We start from the raw sequence: 19,698 nt of genomic DNA, 5'->3' as shown, positions 1-19,698 counted from the left end.
ACCCCCGTAAAGAAAATGCAAATTAAAAACAGGTTCAGCCCCTGGTTCGACTGTGATCTTGCAGAGTTACTCCACCTCAAGAATTGCATTTCGCGAAAGGCTCGACACATGCATACTCAGGCTGACTGGCTCTCGTTCAGGCAAATGAGAAATAAGTGCACTCAGGCTATCCGGAAGGCCAAAGTTAGTTACTTTAAGGAGCAGTCCTCTCTGTATGGGTCTAACCCCAATAAGTTCTGGAAAACGGTTAAAAACCTCTTGGAACTACCCATCCCGGATCCGGGAGAATTGTCATCAACTACACTAATTAGCATAGCACAACGGTCAAAAAATATTACTAGAAAATAATCATATTCATGAAATCACAAGTTAAATATAGTGAAACAGCTTAGCCTTTTGTTAATCACCCTGTCATCTCAGATTTTGAAATTATGCTTTACAGTCAAAGCAAGACAAGCGTTTGTGTAAGTTTATCGATAGCCTAGCATAGGATTATGTCCAGCTAGCAGCAGGAAGCGTGGTCACGAAAATCAGAAAAGCAATCAAATGAACCGTTTACCTTTGATGAGCTTTGGATATTTTCACTCACGAGACTCCCAGTTAGACAGCAAATGTTCCTTTTGTTCCATAAAGATTATTGTTATACCCAAAATACCTCAGTTTGTTGGTCACGTTATGTTCAGAAATCCACCGGAAATAGCGGTCACGACAACACCGAAAAAAATTCAAAATTATGGCAAACGTTTTTTATAATCAATCCTCAATGTGTTTTTCAAATATTTATTCGATAATATATAAACCGGGACAATTGGCTTTTCAGTAGGAGCGAGAGGAGAAATGACTACCTCTGTCTTTTACTCAAGAATCACTCTGAGAGCCCTCAGCTGGCCACTTACGCAATGCAGTCGTTTACGCTCATTCTTCAACATAAAGGCGTGAAACTACATCAAAATGCTGTAGACAGCTTAGGGAATACGTAGAAAAAGGAATCTGGTTGATATCGCTTTCAATGGCCAATAGGGGTGCATAGGAACACAACGGTTTTAAAATAAGAGGCACTTCCTGATTGGATTTTCCTCAGGGTTTTGCCTGCAATATCAGTTCTGTTATGCTCACAGACAATATTTTGACAGTTTTGTAAACGTTAGAGTGTTTTGTATCCTAAGCTGTCAATTATATGCACATTCTAGCATCTGGTCCTGAGAAATAGGCGGTTTACTTTGGGACGTTATTTTTCCCAAAATAAAAATAGTGCCCCCTAGTTTCAAGAGGTAAAGACCTGAAGAATAAACCCTCCTCCTCACAGCTGCCCATGTCCCTTAATGTTGATGATGTGGTTGTTACTGACAAGAAGCACATGTCTAAGCTCTTTAATCACCATTTCATTAAGTCAGGATTCCTATTTGACTCAGCCATGCCTCCTTGCCAGTCCAACATTTCCTCATCTCCCACCCCTTCTAATGCGACTATCCCTGATGCCTCTACCTCTTTTTCCCCTGCACCGCTACAAAGTCTCTCCCTGCAGGCAGTCACTGAGTCCAAGATGCTGGAGGAGCTCCTGAAACTTGACCCCAAAAAAACATCTGGGTCAGATGGTTTAGACCCTTTCTTCTTTAAGATTGATGCCCCTATCATCGCCAAGCATATCTCCGACCTTTTAAACCTGTCTCTCCTTTCTGGGGAGGTTCCCATTCCCACACACATCACTGCACTCTGTAGTCCTCTGTAAACTGGTCATCTCTGTATACCCATCGCAAGATCCACTGGTTGATGCTTATTTTTAAAACCCTCTTAGGCCTCACTCCCCCCTAGCGACTGGAACGAGCTGCAACAAACACACAAACTGGACAGTTTAATCTCAATCTCTTCATTCAAAGACTCAATCATGGACATTCTTACTGACAGTTGTGGCTGCTTTGTGTGATGTATTGTTGTCTCTACCTTCTTGCCCTTTGTGCTGTTGTCTGTTCCCAATAATGTGTGTACCATGTTTTGTGCTGCTACCATGTTGTCTTGGTACCATGTTGTTGTCATGTTGTGTTGCTGCCTTGCTATGTTGTTGTCTTAGGTCTTTCTTTATGTAGTATTGTGTTGTCTCTCTTGTTGTGATGTGTTTTGTCCTATATATATATATATATATATATATATATATGTGTGTGTTTTATTTAACAACATATGTTTTATCCCAGCCCCCGTCCCCACAGGAGGTATTTTGCCTTTTGGTAGGCCGTCATTGTAAATAAGAATTTGTTCTTAACTGATCTGCCTAGTTAAATAAACATTAAATAAAATAAATTCTTCAGGAAATACTAATATACATTTAAATGTCCCTGAGGAAACCAATTTTCCCTCTTGGGGTGTTGGAGAGAGAAAGTGTAGACCCAGAAAACCATTAAGACCCGAGATAAAGTGTTAGATTAATGTCCCCAGGCGAAATGGGAATGAATAGCTGAAGAAGCTGAAGACAAATACTTTTCAATTATGGCAAACAATGTAAAATAGCCCTAGTTATAACCTCTGTAGAGACGATGGATCCATCAGGATTAGTTAGTTTGAGAGGAGGTTTCAGGTGGATGTGATGTAGAGAAAGCAAGAGGCTAGAGCAGCGCCGATGCCATTGACAGTCAAACCCCTCCCTCAGCTTTCTTTCGAAAACCATTTCATCGCTCTGTATTTGCATTTAAAAATCAGATTTTCCTTCATTGACTTCAGCCTTTGATTTAACACACCACTTCATTGCCATAATATAGCCTATTCAGTCAAATATGATAATTATGTTTCACTTTAAGTGCCATTATCCCTTACTGCTCGATCTTTTCGTCCATTGTCAGTATGTAGCCCTGCTGTCTTCCCTCTCATAACTGTTGCATTGGCTAAGACGTCAAATTTTCCTGTCGTCACTAAGAGTAAACACTGTCCACAGTTCACACGGCCGGGAGATAACCTTTCCAGTTCACACTTGTCCCTCTCTCTCTCTCTCTCTCTCTCTCTCTCTCTCTCTCTCTCTCTCTCTCTCTCTCTCTCTCTCTCTCTCTCTCTCTCGCTCTCTCTCTCTCTCTCTCTCTCTCTCTGAGCTGAAAGTGATGTTTGGTGGCGATGGGTCCCAGGATGCTGCTAAAAGGACCTGGAGTGGGATTGTATGGACGTTATGGGATTGTTCTCCCAGGCCCAATTATGAAAACTCTGTCCATGACGAAATAGAACAGGGGACTGAGGCAAAAGCAGACAATGTCTACAGGGGAAGACAATGTAACAGATTGGCATAGCAGGAGTCGTAAGAGAAGAAAACAAATCTGATGAGATGGCATTGTACCCAAACTGTGATCCATTGCCATACTGTAAACGCAGGTGTATTATTTTATTTTGATGTTATTTAATATTTTATTCAAAGAGTTTATGTAGTCGAGTGTGCCGTGCACCGCATCTCTTCAAATATATTTATTGGGTAAAATTGTTTCCAAGGTGGGTTGTTAATGCCGATTCATCTAGTATTTGACCGCCATTCTACCTACAGTATCCAAACAACACAATAACCTTTTTCTCTGTTCCAGGGGCCAGTGCAATGTTCCCCACACAGCTTTGAAAGCTGATTGTGGGGAATGATTTCCTCAGGCAGCCATCAGAGCGACGGAATGGTCTTCAAAACAGCCAGAGGAAAGATTGGGGGAAGGAGACTCTCTGCCGCTTTGGAAATGAGCAAAACACAATTTAACCATCTGCCGGAGCAGCAGATGTTGCGATAAATTGCTGCAACTTTCAAATGTTTACTTTTTTTTTAAACCCAGATGCAGTTTGGAGGGCTCGTTGAGTTTACTGTATTCTGCGAGATTGAGAAATTGTTTTTTCTGGCTAAAATGTAAATGTTCAACGACCTCTCATGTGACAACTGCAGTGTCGTAAGATTACTAACGCAGAGGAGTAGGATCATTTGAAAACAACAAAGAAAACAATTATGGTATTAACATAAAGGTACTCAAGCAGTAATCAACACACACTGACAACAGCCAAACAGCCAAACAATTCGTTTTTGTTATTTTTGCCTCTAAATGAAAACATTTAGACTGTGGATCCTCCACAGATTAAACTCTAGCAATATTGGCCATTTACCATATCATTTGCACTTACGACAATTTGATGTTTGTGATTGTGCCCAATCCCCCAAGTTTCTCTCACGTTATTCAAAAAGCCTGTTGCCATGTAACCCCCTAATTTCTCTTTGCTTAATAATTCACAAGAGGGTTCTGATTAATGCAAACCATGAAATATATTCAAAACACTTGTGAGAGCTTTGAAAGCAGCAATAACACAATCAGTGTGTTTGTGACTCTTGTGCCATGTGAAGTGGCTCTTTTAATTAATGATCAAACTCTAAATACTCCATTGCTCTGTGGCGTTGCTCTGTCATTTGTCCAGATGTGACAAGTGACAGCTACCTTTTTGATGACGAGACCATGTATGGATTTTTTTAAATTACATGAAAGTAATGAAAGGAAAAGTGCAGATCAATGGACATGTGAGTGACACAACAACAATAGGAAACTATGACAAAGAAACAGTTGCTAAGGGTAAGAGCGCAAAAGAGAGAGATGGACAGGCAACAAATGGATTGTATGGGCCTTGAGAGAAATGGAGGGTATGGGTAAAGGCTGTGTCCAACAGAGGATGGAAGGAGAGGAAGAGAAAAAAGGAGAAATGTTGAATACAGAGAGAAATTGAGCTAGATAAGAAGACAGGTAAGGGAATCACTCGAGCGAGGGAGGAAAGGAAAGAGAGGAAGAGAGCGCAATAAGAAGGTGAGACATAGGCTAATACAGAGAGAAAGAGAGCTAGACAGGAAGACGAGTAAGGCGAGGAAAGAGAAAACAAAAAAAAACTGATTGACTGAAAGAAAGCCTTGCCCAAGAAAGAGAGATGGAGTGAGAGGAGAAGAGAGAGTAGTAGAAAAACTAAAAGGTAAGTGGCCCTGCTCGAGGAAAATAGAGAGAGAAAGAGGGAGGTAGACAAAGAGTTTGATTGGGAGAGGAGGAAAGAAAGATAAAGCCAAGTAAAAACAAAAAAAAGAAGCTTAGCATTCATAAAGCCTTCATAATGCCTTTATATGCTTGACATAAAGAGTTATACTACCCTATGTTTATATGTTCTTTATAATTGGCATTAAACATATCACCCACTCCATAACAACTGTCATAAGAATTTATGAAATATAATTTAAATATATGTAGGGCTTATTACAGGCATTATGACTCTTTTTGTCATGCATATAAAGGGTTTATGAATGTTTCATGAATGCGACATTATCACCATTCTAAGTAAAGTGAGTGACTCTCCTACCTGAGAGGTCCCTGTTGACCCCAAGGGCCATGCCGTCTCTGAGCCAGAGCACCATGCCGTGGTAACCAGGGATGGAGCAGGGCAGGGTCACCGGCTGACCTGCCACCACCACCAGGTCTGTGGGCTGCTGGGTGAACACTGCACTGGCCCCTGGAACAGAGAAAAAGGTTATTGTGTCAAAACAGTGCAACTTTTGATCAACAGTTTCAATATGATTTCATATTCTTCACAGACATATAGTGTCATATGCCATTTAGCAGACACTCTTATCCAAAGAAACTTGTATTAGCACATGCATTTTCGTATGGGTGGCCCCGGCAGGAATTGGACCCACAATCTTAGCATTGCATGTGCTATGCTCTACCAACTGAGCCACAGTAGCCTACTCTGCATCCAATGAGGTACCGTCAGGGTAGATGTTGAATTGACGAAGCATTCAATGTTTTTGTGTCTATGACAATGAATCCTAATAGCAATGTTGCCACAGTAGGCCAGTGAAAATAAGAATACAGAAGCTATGGAGCTGCTAGTGGAGTTACAAACCAAAAAAGTTATTGAACTATGCAGAGATGAACGGACAGACTGATCAAACAGGTGTAAATCTTGCTGAGATTGAGGCTGCCCTACGTCCACAGCTCAGGTGACTATTCAGTGTATAGTTAGATAGCATCTATGGATGGTTGAATGAATGGGGATTGGTTCGCGTAGTGAGAAAGAGCACAGGAGATGGTACTGGCATCCGGCCACATCATCCCACATTCATTAATACTCTGACCCATTTTCACATAGGAATAATCACACTTTCATTCCCAGTCATTTAAAGTTGATGTAAGACTTACAACACCGATGAGCCCAGATATTAGGCGAGCGTTTCTATTCAATTACCTTTTTAACAGAAAATGCATTACAGCAAACATTAAATCAAAATGAGCCCATGCAGCTGTTCAACCCAATCTGTCTTCGGCCTCATTCACTACCATCTCACCCCTCATCGCAAAAAATGACTTCAGTTTTGGTGGCTTCAGTTTGGGAAGGCAGCGGAGTGGTGCATTGCTGACAGCAGCTAACCTCATTTGGAGAACACATCTTGAAAGGGTGTGAATATAAGCAGACAGAGGGTTCAGTACAAAGTACATGCAGGACACAGACGGCTTTCATATCTTTTTGTATGAGGGTAGAGCTGTTTTTTTTTCACACCAACAGTTTTCCCCACCAACGACTGATCCCTCTCATTAAAGCCACGGAAGTTGAAGAACGACCACAGTACTACAGACATTGTTGGTGGAAAACAGGACCCCTCCCCCCATTATAGCGAATCTTTGTGTAAATAAAACATTTTTAGAGGACAATCATGGTACCATTAATTGCTTATAATACACCATCGGATGTATGTCCTTGAACCAATTATTTTAAAATGTCACACAGATGAAGTTATGAGGATAATTTTGTTGCTATTGGCAGCCTCCTGTATTCCAGCATCTCACTGAAGAAGATAACACATAATTCGAGGTCTTGCTATTTTGGGATTCTACCATATGAATATCTCCAGTACACGGAGTCCAAACATTTATACAGGATAAGTCTTGACTCTATACTTAATTTAACGGTACATTTCTGTCTTTTAATCCAAAAGGTTGCTGGTTCGAATTCCCGAGCTAACTAGGTGAAAAATCTGTTGATGTACACTTGAGCAATGCACTTAACCCGAATTGCTCCTGTGAATCGCTCTGGATTAGAGCGTCTGCGTAAATGACAATCATTAACAGACACAACAAACAGAGAACTGCTGTGTTTTATTAGTGTGGTAGAGAGGATTATATGTCCCACATGGCACCCTATCCCCTGTCTCGGCCCATAGGGCATGGTCAAAAGCAGTGCACTATATAGGGAATCGGTTGCTATTTGGGATGCAAACATAGAATTGTCTTTGGGTATATGCTTCACAAATGCAGAAGACACATTTCATGTGAATGCATTCAGTTATACAACTGACAAGGTATCCCCTTTTCCTTTCCTTTCCCTTTCCATTCTGACAGTCACAGCTCATAAGATGCCTCATTTGTATATACTGTATATGACTTATATGGTAACCTGTATTTCTATCTGATATCTTTTGTTCATGTTATCAAGAGCGCTTGCTGTAGTAATATGTGTTCGTTACTTGACGTAAACATGCAAAAGAGAAGATATTTTATTACTTGCTTTAAGATTATTTATCTACCAGTCATCCCCTGGTCCAGATCCAGACAATTGCAAGATGGATGGTATGTTGAATATTGATCGGGCTAAAAAGTTATAATGCTTTGCTCCCCAGACAATCAAACATTTTCTCAGAGTCCATTAGTGGAATCAACATTCTGTAACATGAGGCATTTTTGGTGCTCTTAAGGGGAATATTTGTTTAGCTCATCCAGGCAGGGTAACAGCGTTTCACAGATTTAGGTAAAGGCATGGTTTAATTTAGATTCGGAGAAAACACCATTGGGAATGAGTTTAGTTTGGAGGCTCATTGTCTATTCCCAAATTGAGTCAAACATCCAATAATTTCTGAATCAATCTACACTATATATACACAAGTACTGTATGTGGACACCCCTTCAAATTAGTGGATTCAGACCTGTCTGTCCCCATCATTGGAGAGAAGCTCTCAAGGCATCTCAGGACGGATATATGACGAAATGGCCAACACCACAAAAACAACATTAGCGGTGAATCTAAATTGTAATTGCTCTGTTATCTCTCCTTGCTTCCTCAAAAACTCATTAGAGGAGATGGTCTGAGGAGAGGAACCTCAGATCATCAATTTGAGGAAGAGGTGAGGGGAGAGAATGTGAGGAATCAAGGAAATACATTGAGATTCACAATTTTGAGGTGCATTCTATGTTCTGTTGACCTGGGACTCACGAGTATCTGATTTGTAGACAACATATGTGTCAGCAGTATTTCTACTCTGTGCTGTATGCATAAGGGAAATACAACTGCCTTCACAAACTGTTTACTTCTACTCATGATTAACAGCCCAGTTGAATATTGTCTTTGTCACTATTGGCGACATTAAACAATATTCATATTGACTTTCCACGGCAAACGTTTTTCCTAGTACTCCCACCAATGTCAAAAGGATGCCACCTCAGAATTCCGAAATATGACTCTGGTTTGACAGTTTCCATACAAACTGACAGTTTGAGACTTCAAAGATAACCTCAGAAAGAGTGCAATCCACCAAGAGGGACTTAATGGCAAAGTCTGTTCACATTTGCATTGCATTTCTCAGAATCTGTGAGGGTGCAATGTAATGCTTCAATCTAGCCATGTACTCCTAGTGGTGCCTCACAACAGGGATTCTGCAGAGCATGGCTAGCTCTAATGGGAGTCTGAATTGAACAAATGAATCTCATCATCACATCGCCAGCTTCTCAGTGGGCGAAAACACTCTCAGTCAAATCAAAATAAATAAATATATTTTGTCAAGGATACTTCTTTCACATCAATTTTCTGTTTGCCTTAAGCTTTTCAATTTATTTTGCAATCAGAATGTCAAATTACATGAACTCCTCCAGCACAAAAGCAAACATTTTGCCTTCTCACAAACATTCTGCATTAGCTGGGGACTGAATTTCTCAGAAGTCCAGAATGTTTTGTTGTTACAAGACAAAATATAACACTGAGTCATCACTTTGTTTTCGCCATGTCTTACTCAAGACAATACCAAAGTCTACACCCACAGAAAGGACTCAAGAGAAACTTAAGCTGAATTCACAAATGAGTCATCTCAGTTGGAAATCTCAATACTTTGTTGCTGTGCCTATCTGATGATAGTTACATTTGTTTGAAAATCTCATCTTGAGTCATGGCTACTGAAGATAATTCATTTTGACAGGGTCACAGAGATATGCTGTGGACAATTTCACAGTAACAGAGAGTGATGCTGAGACTCTGTTTTTTCCCTTTAAAATGAATGCCAAACAAAATCGAATGATTGATAAGTTTAACAAACCATACAATGATATGTACAAGGACCACTTTGAACAATTTCCAGAGAAAAGTGTACAAAAACACATTTACTTGAAGAACAGTGCAGATGCAAAGTTTGGCAACAGAATGACAGTGTGTGCTGTTTGTGCCGTCATTCTGTTACCAAACCTTGATCTGCATTGTTCTTTAAATGTTTTGTTAAAAGTAGTCCTTGTTCATAGAGTTATATGGTTTATTTAACTGTGCAATCATTGGTTTTGTTTGACATACATTTTACAGTGAAGAATCAGTCTCAGCAATACTCTGCTAATGTGGAATTGTCCTTGTACTACATGGTTGATGAATACTGTACATACAGTATTTGATAGGCAAATGCTTTTTTCATTCAAATACCCAATATCATATTACTTTTCATGTGGAAATACTTTACACATTTGATGACATCAGCTATAAAGATGGTACAAGATTTAAAGCAGCATTTAACACAAGCACATCGTTCCTAGTTGTGTTTGCCTATGCAATATGCACGGTATAACAGGGATCGATTTCTCCCGTTGGCCTCGGATTTACTGAAATGCAATTAGGTCTACGAGCAGAGCCTCATATTCCCTTACCTGTTGAGAACACTGAAAAGAGGGGGCAGCTTTATTTAATTGTTGCAGTGGACTGTGAAAGGTTTTTTCCGCAGCAGGAAATGTGTGCCATAAACAGTGTCAGCGATTTAGTGCCAGAGTGCTGGGAACCATGCAGTCTCATCACCGTCGTAGTCCAATCACACTGCTCTACGGAGAGGACCACTGGTGACGTAAAACTAAAACAGGAGAGAGTGAAATATGGGGTTGTGTGCCCTGTCGATTTGGTGGGGACTACATTGCATTGACTGTGGATGCTAGGCTACAGCGCTAGTGTCACAGTAACAGATTGAAAAGTATTATTACCTCCGTTTGGTACCTGTCAGTGCCATGTGTATTGTTAACAGCTGTGCCAAAAAGGGTTACATTTCATTGTCATTCTGGGTACCCTTTGTATTGTTATTGTCGGGAGGAGAAAATCTTATTCTATCTGAGGAAGAAAAAAAAAAAAAGAAAGAAACAACACGCTTTGAATTAATCTGGTGTGTATAATGGAATTTTTTACAGAGGATTGCCACGGTCCACCTACAGTCTACAGTACTTTGAAATATGTTTTCTAAGGTTTTGACCAAATGTGTTTCCTGAATGCTTATCAGCATTTTCAAGATAGAAAAACCAAATGATAAAGAATGAAAATGTGCCGCAGTGTGCCAAACATAAAACCATTACACGCTGCCTCCCATGGGTCCTCTGTGAAAAATATTATTGTTACTTGTCTGGTTTCAGACAGACCTTGGAAGATAAGGGGTTGGGTTTTGGGGGAAAATTGGACTTCCTTTCAATTCATCAAGTTACCTTATTAACTTAACTATCCCTTTGCTATGAGACTCGAAATTGAGAAAAGGTGCATCCTGTTTCCAATGATCATCCTTGAGATGTTTCTACAACTTGATTGGAGTCCACTTGTGGTAAATTCAATTAATTGGACATGATTTGGAAAGGCTGTCAGAGATCATTTTTATGTCTCTATTTGGTTTGGTCAGGGTGTGATTTGGGGTGGGTATTTTATGTTCTATTATTTGTATTTCTATGTTTTGGCCGGGTAGGGTTCTCAATCAGGAACAGCTGTCTATCGTTGTCTCTGATTGAGAACCATACTTAGGTAGCCCTTTTCCCGCCAGTCTTTGTGAGAGGTTGACTTTGTTTAGGGCACATAGCCTTTAGCGTCACGGTTTGTGTTGTAGTGTTTATTGTTTTGTTTGGCGTCTTTTCCAAATAAAGAGAAAATGTACTTCACCACGCTGCACATTGGTCCTCTTCTTTTAACGGCTGTGACAAAGGCACTCACCTGTCTATATAAAGTCCCACAGTTTATATAGACAGTGCATTTCAGAGCAAAAGCCAAGCCATGAGGTCGTAGGAATTGTCTGTAGAACTCCGATGCAGGATTGTGTCGAGCTACAAATTTGGGGAAGGGTACCATAACATTTCTGCAGCATTGACAATACCCAAGAACACAGTGGCTTCCACCATTCTTAAATGGAAGACTTCTGGAACCACCAAGACTCTTCTTTGATCAACTTACTTGAACTGTGTTATTGAAACACTATTGAATAGACAAAAGATCATTAGAAATTATTGTAAGATTGACAAAATGTATTCAGGTAATCATGTTTCAACTCAATTAGAACAAGTACCTCCCAAATGAATCAATTGTATCAGTTCTAGCTCTTTGAGTTGCGTTCATCCTAGCTAACTACTAAATAAAAAAAAGCTCTTATTTTATTTCCAATTAACAATCGTTTAGGGGAGATTTCAGTAGGGAGCTTTGTGCTCCCATCTGCTTCTGCTCCTCCACGAGCTTCTCCGCCAGCGAACCAACTACAACATTCTCATTAACGGTTACATAACATTTTTACATGTACAGTAGTTTATCTACCTTAGTTGAATGCACTGACTGAATGACCTAAATGTAAATGTAACTGTACACATATATGGTTGCAAAGCATGCAGTAGGGGTGGTAGGTAGGGTGGCACATAGATTAGTGGTTAGGAGTGTTAAGTCAGTAACTGAAAGGTTGCTGGGTCAAATCCCCAAGCCAACTAGGTGAAAAATGTCTAATTGCTCATGTAAGTCGCTCTGGAAAAGAGCGTCTGATAAAATGTAATGCTGGGTATTATATTATTTTGAGCTCTGCCCCCCCAAAATACATTTCTAATGAATCGGATACACATCAATTCCACCGGAGTTAAATTCTACAAGAGACAATTACATTTCGCCAAGATAGAGTAAAACTTAAGGGCAGCCAAGATATTTTGGGGGGAGTGTATAACCATTGCCCAATAGTTTTTTCAGGCGACATACTGTGACTCCTGTGTCTTCTCCAGCTTCAATGAGGGTAGAGGGAAAAAGAGAAGAAAATGTATCTTGACTAACTTTTATTCTCTGATTGATCCACTGCACGGACAAAAGGCGCTCAAACGCGGCCCTAGGCCATTATCGCTGAAATAGAAAACATAAATTCAAATGCTGCCAATCAAATAAGTTTTACTTCATCTAAACCCAAGATGAAAGCACATGAAGATCACACTTTTGTCCCTTTCTCTTACTACAACATGAGGTGTATGGGTGTTTCTACATGACTCTGTTCACTTTAAACAACACTGCAGTTGCTTTGCGTACACAGTATGCATTAACTGTGGGAGGAACCTTCTGTCCTAAAGAAGTCAAGAAGGTTTGTTGTACCTTTGGAGTATGGAAAGAAGAGAGTAGAGAAGTGCCTATGCTTGAGGCCTGTTCCCATTAGTCTTTCAAAACACAGAGCTTTTAACAACAGAGAAGCTGGGAGTAATTGATAGATCGTCTGCAGGGAGGTGTGTAGTGGGGGGATTGAGCATTTAAAGAAATGTGGGTAGAGAAGATAATCTTGCCCCTGAGATGTGGCAAAAGGCCAAGCCATTGTGTCGGCATAGAAGCCTGTGTATCCAACTCGCTGTTCCTCTCTGTTATTATTTCTTTTTATCTCTGTTGAACAAAACTACACAGTAATTTCAAGGCACCACTGCTTCAAGAAGATTAGTTACTTTGTGTAATAACAAAGCCACAGACAACAACCTTGAGCACTCTCAAAGCACCCACGGCTAAAAGCAATATAAAGGTGGAAGTTCACGACATGTTTCACAGTTACGGTTTACTGTAAACTAATCTAACATATGAATTTGTATTTTTTCTTCTATAAAAGAAAATAAACATTGGTTATGTTCTGCCACAGGTTATGATGTAGAAACACATTTCTGGAATGAAATCCCAGCGATTAGTTAGGCTGTAATGATATTTTGATTATTGTCAATATAAACCATAATCATTATAATCAATCACTTATTCAGAGGCAAAATAGACCCAAGTTGGTCCCACTTCAAATGACGTGCACTTCATAGATGCTTCATATAGCCTTAATACAGCCTTCATAAACACCACACAAATGTGTCAAAAATCATCTATAACTGTGTGTAATGCTCTATAAAGGGTTCATGAATGTGGCATAACTGTTTGACATAACCACCAATGTCAAATATGTCAAAAACCTGTGCTTTATAAAGGGTGACATAAGCACATCTTAATAAAGGGTTTATAAATCATATTAAATTCATGCTTCAAAGTATTTATAACCTTGTCATGTATCTTGGTAGAGCATTGCAGTGCCATGATAGTGGGTTCGATTGCCGGGACCAGCCATATGTAAAAATGTATGCACGCATTACTGTAAGTCGCGTTGGATGAAAGCGTATATATGATGTTATATATGTAATGGGTGCGTGTTGGTGGCAGGGAAGTCAGGTGCAGGAGAACAAACTTGGTATAAACAGAGTCGTTTAAGAAGTGCTCACAAAACTCAGAAAACCAAAATATATAAAACAATAAAAGTGGGTACAAAACCCGTCGCACACCAGAACACAATTTGCACATAACATACAATCACACAATCGCCGACAAGGACATGAGGGGAAACAGAGGATTAAATACACAACATGTAATTGATGGGATTGGAACCAGGTGTGAAGGAAGACAAGACAAAACCAACGGAAGATGAAAAATGGATCAGCGATGGCTAGAAGGTCAGTGACGTCGACCGCCGAACACCGCCCGAACAAAGAGGGACCAAATTCGGCGGAAGTCGTGACAATATTACTCAAATTGCTGGGATCAGCCAACAGTTTTCCCACTTTAGTGCATAGCCAATATTGGATCTGACCCTCAACTTTCCCCAAAATACAACACTAAAATGTAGTGCAAAGCAAAAAACGCAAAAACTAAATTATTTCCTAAATTTCCCAAAATGTTTTCTCGGTTTTGTTTTTCCCACATTTTTTTCTGCTATTTTCTGAAGTTTTTTCACACTTTTTTCTCACAACATTTTTTCTGTGTTTTTTTCTGTGTTCACATCAATACTTAAACCACATCGGGGGCTGACTTGTGAGTTCAGGGAAAAATCTAAATTTCTAAATGGTTTTGTGTAGTTGCCCTTGCATAGGGAGCCAGGCCAACCCACTGGGGAGCCAGGCCAAGCCAATCAGAATGATTTTTTTCCCCACAAAAGGGCTTCATTACAGACAGAATACTCTGTTTGTGACAAAACTGCACATTTTAGAGTAGCCTTTTATTGTTCCCAGCACAACGTGTACCTGTGTAATGATCATGCTGTTTAATCAGCTTCTTGATTTGCCACACCTGTCAGCCATACGCACAAAAAGCTTAATGAATTCATTTCAATTGAATGATTTCCTTACATGAACTGTAACTCAAAAATCTTTGAAATTGCTGAACACCGCAGCTCAATCAGGTGGAAGAACACTGACTATCCAGTAGCAGCTCACTTTGCTAGTCTACTCCCTCAAATACACAGGCATTGAGCATGTTACTCTACCCAGGAGAGAAGGTAACATCAAGATCCTTCTAATACAGAGGGAGGCCTACTGGATATCATATCTTCACTCAATTTTTTCAATCAACCTAATAATTATGACACACCGCTCACTTTTGTCATTGGTTGCCCCTGAACAGGCAGTTAACCCACTGTTCCTAGGCTGTCATTGAAAATAAACATTTGTTCTTAACTGACTTGCCTAGTTAAATAAAGGTAAAATAAAATAAAATAATAATGGCACTGTTTGTCTTCATAACCTGGTTCAAACATTCATGACATTACTATGAACAAGGCACAGTGATGCCGAAACATTGGTGGTTAACCCAATCCATTTCATATAGAGTGTGCAATTCTCTTTATTTGTTTATATAGCTTACAGTTTATTCGCCGTTAGTCAGAACCTCTATACAAAATAACTTTCTCTGGGTGTGCACCAGCTCATGCTTTTTATTAGACTTGTAAGGTTGGAACCAACATGCAGTACCTCCAGCAAGCAGAGAGAGAAGAGCCATTCGTCCTTCAGCTCATTGACAAACTACACTATTCACAGCCCTTGTAATGTTCAATGTCATGAATTGTATTACTGGACTTCTGAACCTTTATGCATTTGCATTTTTTAATCCAAAAATTAAATGTATGGTTTAACATGTCATTAATGTTAATTTGTTTTAGTCGTTAGTGATAATTCCCTATGTGTTAATACATTTTGGTTTACATCATTAAGCCATTATGTTTATTTTAATGTTTTATTTAACATTCATTTAACTAGACAAGTCAGTTAAGAACAAATTCTTATTTACATTGACGGCCTATCCCGGCCAAACCCAGACGATGCTGGGCCAATTGTGCGCCGCCCTATGGGACTCCCAATCACGGCCGGTTGTGACACAGCCTGGAATCGTACCAGGGTCTGTAGTGATGCCTCTAGCACTGAGATGCCGTGCCATTCGGGAGCCCTATGTATGTGTTATGAATGGCCAAAGGTGTCAGACATTAAAGGACAGCGTCATGTGATATAAGGTATTTATGGATGTGTTATGAATGACCGAAGGAATTACAGGACACCACATAAAGTGTCAATAAATAGGTTATTAATGTTCTGCTGATTTTCTAAGGTTCTCTCATGATCCACAGGTTACTGTAGGTTGTGAGAGGTATTTAAATGGGCTGAAAAGCTTGCGTTTGTGTGTGTGTCAGAGCCAATATGATTTCGAATAGTCCAACCTGAGACTACTGTACTCCTCTTCTGTTCCCATGCTGGAGACCAGGGCTTGGTTACAACCTGCGGGGGAGTTGGTAAATATTACAAAGACCTGACTGTGCTTCAGCACAGCACGGCTTGTTATATTGTTGTGTGCGTGTTTGTGTACTAAGGAAGATACAACATGGTTCCAGAAGAAAGCCGATTTCAATTTCCTCATTTTGGGGGCTTTCATTAAGGTAAGTGTCTCTTGGTGTAACGTCGCCACCAGGCTACTGAGCACACAGAACGCATATGCTTGGGATATCAAACATTCAAAGTTGGCCTTAGTGGGCGTGACCATATAATTAAATGGGAGTGACCTTACTGAGTAAAATATCTGTCATCAGGCTATGTCATTGTTAGCAAAAACATTCCCCCTGGTCATCACTAGTTAACACAGCCATAAAGTCATAATTATGCCTAAACCCAGCCTATTTACACAATTTCTCTTCTTACAATTTGATTTTTAACCTAACCCTAACTAATGAAGGACAAGTTTGATGTGACTAGCATGACTTCACTTTAGAGTGTGTGCCATTCTTCAGCACAACATGTCACCCTTTAAAAAGCACACATTTATATCATATTCAATATAGCGAGCGGGTTGTGTCACACTTGACATTGGTAATTATGTCACACAGTTATGTCACATTTATGAACCCTTTATAAAGCATGACATAAGGTTATAACATATTTGTAAAACATGTATGTAGTGCTTATGAAGGCGTTATGAATGCTTTATGAATCCTTCATTAGCTGAACATAATTTAAAGTGGGACCATAAAGGGTCATACAGTTGAATAAACTGTCTCTAAAGCTTTTATTTCTTAATGGAAAAAGGACCCAGGATAGGTCATTACTGCGATGGAAGACACCAAAATAGGTTGCTCGTTTTTTGCACAGAATGATGGTGAAACTCAACCAATACCCATTATCTCTAGCTATGGTGATATAACACCATAGAAGAAATCGATTGTTTTGATGATGGGTATGAACCCAGTCAGCGCAATCCGTTACAGTGATGGGCAGTGACACTTTGGTGATGACCAAAAAGGGATGTTATTAAATGTTTAGCTTCTTCTCATTTACAGATGGAGGCCATGTTGTGTCCTTTGATCGCGGGCGGTGTTCATATGTGGATGTCGAAATCACAACATTCGATCTTAATACGTCAATGGCATGCACATGCACTGCATCGAAGCACTTTGCCCTCAAGTCATGTTGTGACATTGGAAAGTGAAATACGTAAAACAGTGTCCAGTTTGAACACAAAACAGTTGATGGACAGATATTTGTGGTGCGGGACTATATCCGATTACCTCCACCAAAACAAGACAAGGATGTTGTCTGGAAATGGCGGACCAATACATGCATTTTGTGGTCTTTCGACAGCTTGTACAGCTTATCTGTGTGGGCTAAAGACTGATAACGACGTGTTGAAATACATGTGATTTTACTTTGTTTCGTACGGCACAGGATGTCATGATTTGTGTGGCTTTGCAAGTGAAGTGTGCTAGGCAGTTACAGAATGTTTTCTGACCACGAAGCCCACCAAGTCAGCTTGATATTGCTTAACAATGACCTTAAGCTTCATCCTTGTAGATTGTCAACATAAAAGCTGAAATAATGAACTGTATCTGGTTTTGGAGGATATGTACATGATAAATGTCCAGCAACGTTAAAGAGAGGTAGCTAGAGTGCTCCACATCTGCAGTTGTGAATGTTTCATCTTAGCTGAGTGGTATTAGGCACAATACTGGCGACAATAAAGGCATCTGTGACTCAGTTATTTTCTAGCAGGACCTCTTTGCACTCGGCAATGACTTGTGGCTCTAAATCCATTTACTTACTCCAACAACCATGAAGAGAATGCACACAAACACAAACACACAGGTGGCAGAGAAGCAAAGAAAACATTCAATACCTCCCTTATGTGATATGTTTACTCTCAATTTTTCCTCTCATCTTTAGGGACTTATATTTCTCCAGTCTCCTTTAGCCTCAAAATCCGACCTGTGACAAAAAGATTGTAGACGGGCAATTCCAAAAACACATTCACTGGAAGACCTGTGCAGATACAAAGTTTGGCAACAGAATTCCGGTCAAATCTCCCTCAGTTTTGTATGTGATTCAAAGATGTCTACTGAAAGAATGGGGTGTAAGCTATGACATGACACCATGAGTATGAAAAAAATCTAGTTTGGTTATTGAACTAAACAGATTCCAAAGCAATATATAACTGACACACCACTCTGCTTTGGTATAATAAGTTAAGTGCACGTGACAATGACATAATCCTAACAGCCCTACTACCAAGCATGTATTACCCTGCTGTAAGTGAAGTAGGTTTACATCTGGACCAAATCTGAACCAATCATAGATGTCTATGTTTCACAAGTTGGTACAGGAAAGTATATCACAGTAGAGCTCAAAGAAGTACAGCTCAGCAGAGTAGAGCTCAATACAGTAGAGTTCAGTACAGTACAGTATAGTACACTACAGTATTGTCAAGTAGAGTGTAGTTCAGTACAGTATAGTTCAGTACAGTACAGTAAAGTATAGTTCAGTACAGTACATTATAGTCAACTCTAGTGTGCTCTACAGTCTTCTGTACTTAACTTGATTGCACTCTATTCTAATATACTGTACTGTAGAGGACTGTACTCTATACTCTACCTTATTCACAGTACTGTAATGTAATGTACTGTACTGTGTCCAAAGTGGTGAAACACAGATGTCAGTGATTGGTTCAGATTTGGTACGGACCAGACCATTTCTGAACCAATCATGGACTTCTATGTTTGGGACAAATGAAGGCCAGACAAGACCTCTGTGGACTTTGAAAAAATGGTCCAAGACCAGGGTGGACTGACCAAATTTCAACTAGTTTCCAACATCCATGGATGTCCATGTGCTGCTCAGTGCTCTGTGGGTGAGGATGCTGATTACAGTAAATGGAAAGAGAGGGAGGTGTCAGTAAGAACTGGTAGAGGTGAAAATGATTGTAGGGAGAGAGAGAGGTTGTTCAGACTTTTCACACTCTTTCTTTGACCACCAGACAACAAAAAGAGAAAGAAAACAGTTATAAGCTGAACATAACAGTATGCCAGTGGACGGTAGGACAGTAGCAGGTGACCGAACTGTGGTTTGTGGCTACTATGATTTCCCATTGTAGCCAATTCAATTACAGAAATTCCGTTCTGAAATTCTGTTTTAATTTCGGAGTTTTAATTACTTGATGATTAAACTAATTGATTGGGCTACATGTACTTGTTACTTCTGTGAACTGTAATTATCCCCCTCAAGAGGGAGAGAAATTAAATAAATATCTTAAAGATATATGGGTTTTTCGTAATGGAATTTCGAGCACAAGCCAATGTTTCTAAAATTTACAGAAGGCAGAAAACACTAAGTATAAAATGTTGATATTAGTTGGCAGGGGTCTTCAGCTCGTCATTATTGTGTTTTGATGTATATCCAATACCTTTTGTGACTTATTCTGGTCGATGTTTTCTAAGACCCCTTTTCCATCTGTTTGACAAGAAATCAAAGCATTTGCTTATTCCTAATGTTTAGGATGGAAAATGGTTAAACAAAAGGTATATACAGTATGCTTGAATTATAATGGACTCTTAGCTTTCATTTGACACCC

At 39.7% G+C, this 19,698-nt stretch overlaps 1 protein-coding gene across 2 annotated transcripts in view; it reads right to left on the bottom strand.

Moving 5' to 3' along the window:
- The window catches only part of LOC110538905 (kin of IRRE-like protein 3), a 300,951-nt gene that overhangs the window by 138,165 nt on the left and 143,088 nt on the right, over positions 1-19,698 (bottom strand). For both annotated transcript variants that reach the window (XM_036937674.1, XM_036937675.1), the window contains exon 2: positions 5,332-5,481. In XM_036937674.1, the coding sequence (XP_036793569.1) occupies positions 5,332-5,481 (150 nt within the window). The remainder of the gene's footprint in view (positions 1-5,331; positions 5,482-19,698) is intronic.

This window comes from Oncorhynchus mykiss, chromosome 12 (assembly GCF_013265735.2).
Source record: "Oncorhynchus mykiss isolate Arlee chromosome 12, USDA_OmykA_1.1, whole genome shotgun sequence".
In the NCBI taxonomy this organism is placed as follows: Eukaryota; Metazoa; Chordata; class Actinopteri; order Salmoniformes; family Salmonidae; genus Oncorhynchus; species Oncorhynchus mykiss.
The sequence above is the reverse complement of the archived record's forward strand: the minus strand, read 5'-3'. Positions and strand labels throughout refer to the sequence as shown.